General features: G+C 42.5%; 5 protein-coding genes across 5 annotated transcripts; 2 read left to right on the top strand and 3 right to left on the bottom strand.

Annotated features, from left to right (window-relative positions):
• Nucleotides 1–1,203: 1,203 nt before the first annotated feature.
• Nucleotides 1,204–2,723, top strand: EAE98_011730 (uncharacterized protein; the record flags this gene model as incomplete). The annotated part of the gene is made up of 5 exons (XM_038959353.1): nt 1,204–1,504; nt 1,564–1,658; nt 1,708–1,799; nt 1,848–2,340; nt 2,390–2,723. 5 exons carry the CDS (start codon nt 1,204–1,206, stop codon nt 2,594–2,596), a joined length of 1,188 nt encoding a protein of 395 aa, XP_038804249.1. The 3' UTR covers nt 2,597–2,723.
• Nucleotides 2,724–2,826: 103 nt separating this feature from the next.
• EAE98_011729 (uncharacterized protein) lies at nt 2,827–3,547 on the bottom strand (the record flags this gene model as incomplete). The annotated part of the gene is made up of 2 exons (XM_038959352.1): nt 2,827–3,436; nt 3,540–3,547. The coding sequence occupies 2 exons, from the start codon at nt 3,545–3,547 to the stop codon at nt 2,827–2,829; spliced, it is 618 nt and encodes a 205-aa protein (XP_038804248.1).
• A 578-nt stretch (nt 3,548–4,125) lies between these two features.
• Nucleotides 4,126–5,140, bottom strand: EAE98_011728 (uncharacterized protein; the record flags this gene model as incomplete). Its single annotated transcript, XM_038959351.1, has 3 exons — nt 4,126–4,155; nt 4,207–4,928; nt 4,978–5,140. 3 exons carry the CDS (start codon nt 5,138–5,140, stop codon nt 4,126–4,128), a joined length of 915 nt encoding a protein of 304 aa, XP_038804247.1.
• Nucleotides 5,141–6,017: 877 nt separating this feature from the next.
• On the top strand, nt 6,018–6,529 carry EAE98_011727 (uncharacterized protein; the record flags this gene model as incomplete). The annotated part of the gene is made up of 2 exons (XM_038959350.1): nt 6,018–6,144; nt 6,222–6,529. The coding sequence occupies 2 exons, from the start codon at nt 6,018–6,020 to the stop codon at nt 6,527–6,529; spliced, it is 435 nt and encodes a 144-aa protein (XP_038804246.1).
• A 259-nt stretch (nt 6,530–6,788) lies between these two features.
• Nucleotides 6,789–9,982, bottom strand: EAE98_011726 (uncharacterized protein; the record flags this gene model as incomplete). The annotated part of the gene is made up of 4 exons (XM_038959349.1): nt 6,789–7,658; nt 7,705–8,245; nt 8,294–9,444; nt 9,491–9,982. 4 exons carry the CDS (start codon nt 9,980–9,982, stop codon nt 6,789–6,791), a joined length of 3,054 nt encoding a protein of 1,017 aa, XP_038804245.1.
• Nucleotides 9,983–10,161: the final 179 nt, after the last annotated feature.

The following is a 10,161-nucleotide window of genomic DNA, read 5'->3' as shown; positions in this document are numbered from 1 at the left end:
AGCACTTGAAGAATAAATGGAGAGCACATCTTATCACACACTGCACATTGTAAGGGGCTAACCCTTAATCGCACAATGCTATTCGACTAACAATGGTGACAGGTAGCTATGAAAGCTCGAATGATCTAAGGGAATCTAGGTCCCACTGCATGCTGGGTAACAAAGGGTTGATGAACTACATCCTTTACTGCTGTTCTGATCCACTTTTATCATGTCGAACCATCAGTATCGAAAGTATGATGAAGTGTATGGGGAAAAAACGCAGGACAAGAATTCAATACAACCATCATGCTTCATGAACATCCATGGTTTGGCTAAAAGTTTAGACATTCTTCTATTCAACAATGCAAAAGAAAAGCCACAAGAACTTAGTAGCCACGATCTAGAAGTCTCGATCATTTGAAATTGTCCTGGAGTAGGCACATCAATGCAGAAGGCCACATTTTTTGAGCTCAAATCCGAGTTACCATCGAGCTCTCTGCAGGCTACCAGCATAGCAAAGGGGGAAAATGAGTCGTCAAAGAACGATTGATGTACAATTATTCTAGAAGAATACTTCTCTTCATCATTGTGAGATCTCGAATTTCATGTGAAGGGCAAGTTACTTAACTTTTATAGCATTTTTGGAAAAAAACAGCCGGTAAATGTCATAAATTTTGAAGTAGCTATGGTACAAAAGATGTCTTAGGAGATTCTCCAGATAATTCGCTCCGTGGCCATTCGCTTTGTTTGCGTGACTGCATTATCTCGAAGCATACTACTTGAGAAGTGAAAACAGGAGGAGGTTTGGGAAGGAAGTGAATTTTAAAATTCATTGAGAACATTCAGACACATGGCTACATGAAGCGCAGATATAAAAATGATTTGTTCCATCAAGTACATCAGCCAAAAGTGTTTAAATCAAACATTCCCAGCGAGTAACTTTTGGTGAGTGAAGCATGTGGTCTTGGTGGTGAGATGGGAATGAGGTTGTCCGCAGCTCCCTAGTTTATCGTGCACGGCCCTTCCTCAATCTCACAGCAAGCTCGAAGCTCCCAAATCCCTAGAATGAAGAGCAACTTACAACAATCCAAGAAACTCCACGACGACGAGGTAATACATTCGTGTTATTCAACTGGAGCGCAACTGGGTTTCTCTGGATCCCATTCTCTCCAATACCACCTACCACTTCTATCGAGTAGCAATCCCTCGGAAGTTCCAACCATGTCTGTTCCTACGAAATACATATTGGTATCTTTACCAACGTCGATCTCTCAATCCAGCGACAAAGAAGAAGCTTTAACAGCTCTCCGGTCCACAATCTCCCCCGATAATGGAACTACGATACCATTCAAGATCCCTGAATTCAAAATCGGTACACTAGATGCATTGGTTGGGCAAGCAGATGATCTCGCGAAGTTGGAAAGCGCTTGTCAAGGTGTTGTAGCAAAAGTTGGGGAATCTCTTCGCAATTTATTGGAAGGAGATGAGAGCAAGATTGAACAACAGAAGACTGTGAATGACAGTGAGTCTGATGATTTGCGAGCTTGTGATTACGATCATGGGCTAATAGTTTGATTATAGAACCCGCGGATCAATACCTACGTACTTTCTCATGGAACAAAGTCAAATATCGTGCCGACAAACCACTCGCTGAGTTAATCGATTCGTTACAAAAGGTTGGTCTTGTTTTACAAGGAGAGTTGAAGCATTGCTGATGAGATATAGGAACTCGTTAGTATCGATAATGATGTTAAGGGCAAAATGAACCAATATAACCAAGTCAAGACGAATCTTACAACTTTACAACGGAAACAAACGTAAGAGCTCGACATATAAGAATAAGGCAAAAGGCTAACTATGCGAAGGGGAAATCTTTCTACGAAATCACTTACTCCAGTCGTCGATCCCAAATTACTGGTACAAGATTCTGAATACCTCGAAACTCACCTTGTCGTGGTTCCAACCAACGTCAAGAAGGATTTCTTCAAGACTTATGAAACCATATCGCCCATGGTTGTCCCAAGATCCTCCGTGGAAGTGACCCATGACGATGAGTTCACATTATTTGCGGTCACAACATTCAAAAAGCACAGCGCAGATTTCCAACACAAATGTAGAGAGAATAAATGGACACCTCGTGATTACAAATACGTAGAGGGTGGAAAGGAGGTGGAAAGAAAAGAGGCCGAGAAAGTAGAGAAGGATGAGCGCAAGGTATGGGGTGAAGCTCTAAGACTTGGTAGAACTGGTTGGAGTGAAGCTGTTATGATATGGATCCATGTCTTAACTTTGAGAGTATTTGTTGAGACAGTCCTGAGATATGGATTACCCCTGGATTTCGTCTGTGGTTTGGTCAAGGTATGCCCATTGAGCCCAAGTTTTGTCAAGTTTTACTAATTCTTTCCAGTCAAACCCCAAAGGAGCCAAGAAAGCGAAAGCGGCACTCGATTCGACATATGGGTACCTCGGAGGTAATGCCTTCGGTCGAGACAAGAAAGGAAAGGCTTTGAAAGATGATTCGGCATTATCGTCCGAAATAGCTGCAGCGGGCGTTGGTGGAGGAGAAGGCAACGAGTATACGGCCTATGTCTATTACGAATTCGAAATCATATAGATAGTATTGGAGGGATTATGAGAATATGGCGATTGAAAGTTGGCGCATGGCAACGGGGACATATTTGTTGAAGCATGCATTTGTATTATTGTATCGTAGTAAGAGATATCAACAAAGCAATTGTTTTCAGATCGATCAATGTTTTATTCATTGAGTTCTATAATGTCTAGCATTTTTGATGAAATAATCCTTTTCAATCGCTCGAAATGTCTCTCCCAAGGTATCTAAATCTACAATTTCAACAACTTCTCCTTCTCCAAATATTCCACAATCTTCTGCACACACTCCTCCACACTCAGCTTATCCGTCCTTAAATGAATCTCTGCCTTCTCGGGCTCCTCATATGGCGCACTGATACCAGTGAAATCCTTAATCTCACCCGCTCTAGCCTTCTTGTACAATCCCTTTGGATCTCTCTTCTCTGCCTCCTCAACAGGAATATCGATGAAAACCTCAATGAAAGGAATAGCGTCATCCCCATTGGCGGCCTTTTCATGCAATTCCCTCGCAACAGCTCGATCTGCCTTGTAAGGGGAGATAAACGATGTTAAAGCGATGGTACAACTATCTGCGAACAACTTTGCGACTTCGGCAATACGACGAATGTTCTCGTTGCGGGACTTCTCGTCGAATCCGAGATCTTTGTTGAGTCCAAAGCGGACATTGTCGCCGTCGAGACGATATGCGGCATGTCCGAGATGGAGAAGATGTTGCTCGAGAGCTGTGGCAATGGTGGATTTTCCAGAGGCAGAAAGCCCGGTGAACCAGATTGTGAAGCCGCGTTGTTTGCGGAGGGTGGTGCGCTCAGCGCGGGTGAGGGAGGGGTGCCAAGTGATATTTCTGAGGGGGGTTAGTATTATTTATCTTTGGTTAATTCTGCTTCCCATTGAAACTCAGGGTAAGGATATAATTAAAAGATTAAGCGCAAACAGGGAGAACACACGTAGACATTTTGAAGATTTGTATGAGAAAATTGAGAGTACTTTTTTTTTTTTGGAAAAAGTTGTGACTATTAAACAAATAAAGAGAGAGCAATCACGCAATCACGCAATCGAAATTCAATGGACTGCCGTCGTTAACAAGCCGAATGTCTCCCCTTATTAACCCGCTACTGATGCACTATAAAAATCTGCCCCGCACTACACATAAAGTTGGCAAACGCGTAATATGTGTTTCTGAATGGTGGGGAATTCAGGATCACGTGAGAATTGTTTTGCGAGCATCTTTCAGTAATTTATCTCCTGCATTTGTTACATGCTGATATGGCTAGACGCTGGGGAGATAAACAGTTTCGTGCAAGATATGGAAGTTTGGAGATCGGAAGTTAGTACTGATATAAAATAAGGCCATGAGTCTAATATCTTTCTGTATAAGCAAGGTTGCTAGGTAAATCTACAAGTAAAATCTAGACCTCGCGCTTCTTGTCTAATCATATACACGTCTAGAACACTGAATGCGCATTCTTTCTCTGTACTTGATAAAGTTGGTCCCCTCCGACCTTCGACGAAGGAGACGTCCTCTATAACATTCTATGAGACCGGGTATATTCTAGCCATCATCTGATAGTCAATTAGCATCAATCATTAAATCATCTTAGCTGTAAAACTTACCTTAGCCTGTCTGGGTTCAATAAACAATGCATTTGCCTCACACAAGACTTTTGGTTTCTCTCCTTCCCCAACTAAAGTCTCAATTCTTCCTTCAACCCAAGCCTTTCTGCCCTCAACTTTCGTAGTCTCCGCCCTCAACACTACAAAGGTTCCCGCTGGTGTTGGAGCTTTATAATTGACTGTCAAAGTAGCCGTCATACCAATCTTATTCGGTAATGCACCAAAACAACATCGTGCTAGTCCCTCGTCTAACATAGTGGCTAGAAATCCTCCATGTATGATCTTCGGATGTCCACAAAGATCTTCTCCTAGGTATGAGATTGATACAAGAGACTTCCCGCCTGCTTCAGTCCATACATATGGTGGTACTTGAACACGTCCCGGGCCCATCAATGTTCCACCTGTAAGATTGTGTCCTCGCTGTGATTCTGGGATTTTCATATGTGGCCTTGATTCTGTGAATTCGGGTCGGCTTCGTAGCTCCTTCACAATTGGATGATTATTTATATAGGCTTCGACTTCTATAGATTTCGCATCGGTTGGTGAGTATAATTTGAGAGACTCCTCATCAGATGGGGGATCAAGTATGGCATTGGCGGCTTTGAAGGCTGGATATGCAGCTATTGAGAAGCCTACAGATGTGAAGACAATAGCGATTCCAAAGAAAGTGAGAGTTCGTAAGAGTAATGAGGGTTGTGGAGGTGGGAGCGGGGGAATAGTAGCTTTGTGAGGTTAGCTAGAGCTCGGAGAGGGGTATTGGGAAGAACTCACTTTCAGCATTGCATAATCGACGAGCTGCGGTAAATGCTCGAGAAGAATTCAAAGGAGATGAGCTCCTTAACGCTGTTCTACGACATTGTACAAGTCCTGAACTGCGAGTTGCAGCTCTGTATATACCAGCTCGAGGCTGTAAAATTTGACGAGAGAAAGACATTTCAGATTGTGCTATTTTCAAGCTACGATCTTTGCATGCTGATATATAAGAGAAAAGGGCAAATCTATGGTAAAACTTATTACACTAAACGCCAACTAATAAAACAATTCGTGCGCGGTGTATTTTCTGATAACTATCGCAATTGATGGAGAAAGCAAGCCGAGGATAATGACTTCCCTGCTGTCCCATAAAAAGTCGGCGATGTGTTCTGCCGAGATCTTATCTTATCTTATCCCATGAGATCAGCTAGGCCTCGCCAGCTAAACAAACTAGACTAGACTAGCATCTTAGGTACGTATTGATACATTTTGTACCTGCTTTAGTATGGATCGATGCTCTTATACAAAGGCCTAAACCAGGGGTCATAGTTAGCAACTTCGATATCATGAATGTGAACGGATATCATGGTAGAAACTTTCCACATCTTTATTCATTAAACCACCGAACAACGACGTCATCTTCTGGAAGTTCTAGACATTAATCGCTTCAAACTGCTCTGTATCCGTACTTTTATCACTCAATAATCATCATCACGTGTATTGGGTATTGGGACATTGACAGCCATAGAAAATTATAGCCAAGGAAATCAAAAGTCAACACCTGTTTTTAAGTGATGCAGAGCATACCTAATGATCAACAGCCCCTCATTTTATGCAGTTACAGCTACCCCTGTTTGACCTCAACTCATTCACTTATAAGGCAAGAACATCCACCATGAACTGACCTCTCCATCTGAACATATTCACCTCAACCTTGCAATATTGAATATACCTGATTTGTACTCCAACCCTTAAGTATCTTCTGCATCTTGCACGAGCACTTCCTCGACCACAAATCCAAAAACATCAAGTCAGACAACAATATCCGTACGTTCATCATGGCAACCGCAGAGACTGTCCAACTTGGCGATATCCATGCCCCAAAAGAAGATAGCATCGTTGCCTTCAAGAAAATTGAAACAGAACTCAAGAAGAAAATTCAACATCTCCGCCATGAAACCAATAGTTTGTCTCTCTTCTTTTCTCCTGTCCTCTCTTCCTATACTCTTCCCCAACCCCATTACTAATCCACCCCCCAACAGAACACGAGCCCCAATACTTCGCTCCCATCTCCCACCTCCCAGATCACACCCTTACCTCCTTCACCTCCTCTTCCCTCACCTCCGTCCGCGTAGCCACTAGTGCCTATGGACTCCACCTTCTCGGCAAAGTCCTCATTCCTGAGACCGAAGATAAATATTTCATGTTCAGAGCTTTCATTCCAGGAGACTCCGACACCGCTACTCTTCATTGTATACACATGGAAGAAACGGATGTTGGAGGTGAGGAGGGAAAGTTTTTCAGAGCAATATTTGGGGAGGAGGATGAGTTGAAGTGGTTTGATGAATAGATCTTCAGTGCAGGGGTTATTGATGATTCTGGTTTGACGATAGGCAATCACTGCACATGAACTGGGAAATTAGCAATGGTATCTGAAATCAGGATATTCCAATCAATTAATATACATCCTGAACTTGTGATTTGAAATGGGTATAACTTCTTGAATTTATTTCGAGATATTCATATTGACTACCTTCAAACATTTCACAAAACACCCATCACAATTGTGTGCGAGTATTTTCCTTGTCCCCATCTCTAATATTACTACTCTATCTTCCCTTTCCATTTCCCATACCCATATCCTCATCTCCGTCATCTTTGTCCAGCATTGCCGCATAATCGTCTGCACTGGCGAATGTTGGAAGATTCTTAAGTCTCCTCTTCTTACTTCTGCTAGTCTCTTTCTTCTCTTCTTCCGCTTCGGGACTCTTCGCTCTCTGTAATTCAGCTTCGAACAATGCATCCATATCTGATCCTGCTTCATCATCACTGTCCTTGAGGTCATCTTCTTCTTCTGAGAAAATACCCTCTCCATCATCTTCCTCAGCATCTTGCATATCCTCATCTTCTCCTTCGACGTCGACTTCTTCATCCGATCCCTCAATATCAACACCACCTTCAGAATCATCCTCGGACATGTCAAAGTCATCCATATCCAAATCATCATCGTCAGACTCTGGACCCTCGATATCTGGCTTACTTTCAACCAAAGCTTGCCAAATTTCATCCTCATCTTCATCCTCATCATCTTCTCCATCTTCACCCTTCTTCTTCTCCTTCTTCTTAGATGCATCCTTACCCTTACCAATTTGGTTAAAGTATTTGTGGAAGAAGACTTCATCAACTGCAACATCCTCTGCCTTCTTTCTCCAGAATGCTTCCGAGTTGACAGATTGTTGGACCTTAGTACCACGATTGGATACAAGGATACCTTGACTTGCCCCACCAGCAAGAGGTTGCATAAGGGAGCTTCCCTTTGGTGCTCCAGCTGCTGCTTTTGCGTTTCTGTAGACAAAACGATCTAAGAAATGGGTTAAGGTGTGAGAAGCAAGATCAGGTTTTGGTGGCATTTTTTCGTCATTAATAAGGCGGTCGACAAATAGAGATACAGATGGATGGAAATGTCTCAAGAAAGGAATCTGATATTATTAGTAAAGCTCCCTCATTCATTGAAACGTAACTCACAATTTCCCATAAACAACTCTTGTCAGCATTGCTATGTTCCGGATCTCTCTTCTTTCCATCATATGTGTCTGTTCTGGGTTTCGATGGGGCTGTTGTAGCTTGAATACCTGCAGTTTCTCCATCTTCTGGCACATCTCGATATAGCTCTTCTTCCTCTTCGTCATTTGCTTCAGGAGTATTGAGTAGAGTTTTAAGTCCAGGGAATGTGACTTCTAACTCTCTTAACAAGTAGATGATACCACAAATGAATGGAGGTTGATGAAGAGTGACAACTTGTAACATTCTCTTCGCAAAAGCCTTCACACGCTTGATATTGACATCTGATTTCAAAGCCCGATAGAGTAAATTTAGGTACAGTGCATGTTTCGAAGAAGTGATTAGACGAGGATCGAGCAAAGATTCGTAGAGAGTTCTGTAGAACCTGTCGACAGCGAGGTGCTTTGTTGTTGATAGTTGCTCAATCAACATCAAAGCTTGAATACTGGTATTGAAGTTGGATGAATGCGTAATTCGGAACAAAGTATCCATATGTTTCTCAAGGCTAATCTAGTCAGTATTGTCCTCGGCCAATGTAGTTCTTTAAACTTACGTTAAATCATCAGTCTTTGTGAATGGGAATGCACGATTGACACCGGTCAGAACAGCAGAGATCATCTTCTCTGTTGTCTCCTCACTTGCCTGCTTCGCTTCCTCTTCTGCTGTCAGCTTTTCCTTTGCCTTCTTTCCCATAGCGCCTCCACCTCCTTGGATCTCTCCTTTCTTATTGAGTTTAGGACCTGTAGGTTTGATAACTTCGGGCTTTTTAAGAAGAGATACGAAAAGGCCAAAGTATATGCTCAAAAGCTTCTTCGCAACAACTTCCTCCTTCGAACTGAGAATAGTTTGATTGAGAGTATTAATGGCGTAATATTTAGCGTGCGAACTCTGTCCAGGTCTCAATATAAGTTCGTTCTCGATTGAGTTGATAATGATCTCTTTCATCGCAGGATGAGAGGTTTGAAGTTGCATCAGGAGATATGATGACCGTGAAGCAATCTTTTTATCTGGATCTCCAAGTTTGTTGACTAAGAGTCGAAGTAAATTTGATTCTTGTTCTGGCTTATCCTTTAATAGTTCGTAGACATACATAACAGCTCTTGAACGAGCATATTCTACCTCGTCGCTACACCAAACTTCCAGAATCTTGAGCATATCAAAATATGACTCCTTGAGCCAATCTTCATATGCCCATGAAATGAGATGTGCTTTGGTCATGTTTCCTGGTAGGGGTTGTCCGGATTTCCAAACACCAGTATCGCTTTCTTGCAATGTACCGAGAAGTCCAGGCTGTGAAGCAAATGTACGAAGACGTCTATCCGCAGGAAGTACGACACCAGCTCCGAGCAAATCCTTCATAGCTCCCAATGCTGTAACGGCTTGTCCTCTACTTCTTTTCTTTGCCAGATCCAATAAACTTTCGAACGACCTTGTAGTATGGACTGGGGATTCTTGAACAACCAAAGTTAAAGCGGAAATTTTATCGGACAATGTACCGGAGGACATAATAGTAGCCAGGAAACGATGTGAAGAAGTCGCAGAAAGATGTTTCGAGGCATATAAAGTACTGTCGGCTTCAAGAAGAGCTTTGGCATATTCGTTTAAGTTATTGATTGACGATCGGTATGGTCCTGTTTCGCTGAAGTCTCCCGCCGGAAGGACGGTGAGTTCTGCTGCATGCCAGTCTGGTCGCGCTTCAAAATTCTATAATCGGTCAGTGGACTCAAAATGAAGGTAAGGAGCTACAAACCAGGCGGTTTTGATCCTTCGTAGATTCTTTGACTTGAATGGCCACGGGTTTCTCTGCCACTTTGGGAGTCTTTGAAGATTCTTTGACTTTGGTCGCACTTTTCTCTTGAACTTTTGGCGCCTCTTCCGGTTCACTGGATTCTGATTCTGACTGCAAGGCCTCGTCCCGCCAATCATCATCATCTACCTCCTCATCCTCCTCATCTGCTTCTGCTTCTGGAGCTTGTCCTTCAATTCCAAGACCTGCTACAAATTTGGCAAACTCATTTTTGAAGTCCTGACCTGTGGATTTAGTTGTTGGTTTTGCTTCATTCTCGGAATCAGATTGTGCATCGAGTACAAGGTCTAAGTCTTCCTCTGTTCCTCCCAATGCCAATATTTCTTGTAACAAAACTTCTTTTTCATTTCCTCCTGATTTTGGCGCTTTATTAACCAGACGATCTTGATCCTCCTTATTGGTGTCGCGCTTTCGCTTTTTGTTATTTGACACCATTTTGTACAATCAAAGTAATTCAATTGAAATAATGGTGGTGAGAATATCGAGGGGTGTTCAAATTATTTCTGATCAAAGTTGCGACATTCTTAGAAGTTCTTGATTGGAAAAAAAGTTTATTTCACCGCCTTTTATTCTGCCAATGACTGACGGGACAAAGATTTTCCGATGCTAGGAAA

This window comes from Botrytis deweyae, assembly GCF_014898535.1.
Source record: "Botrytis deweyae strain B1 chromosome Unknown BDEW_052, whole genome shotgun sequence".
Classification (NCBI taxonomy): Eukaryota; Fungi; Ascomycota; class Leotiomycetes; order Helotiales; family Sclerotiniaceae; genus Botrytis; species Botrytis deweyae.
Note: the sequence above shows the minus strand (reverse complement) of the source record. Positions and strands in the feature narration are given on the sequence as shown.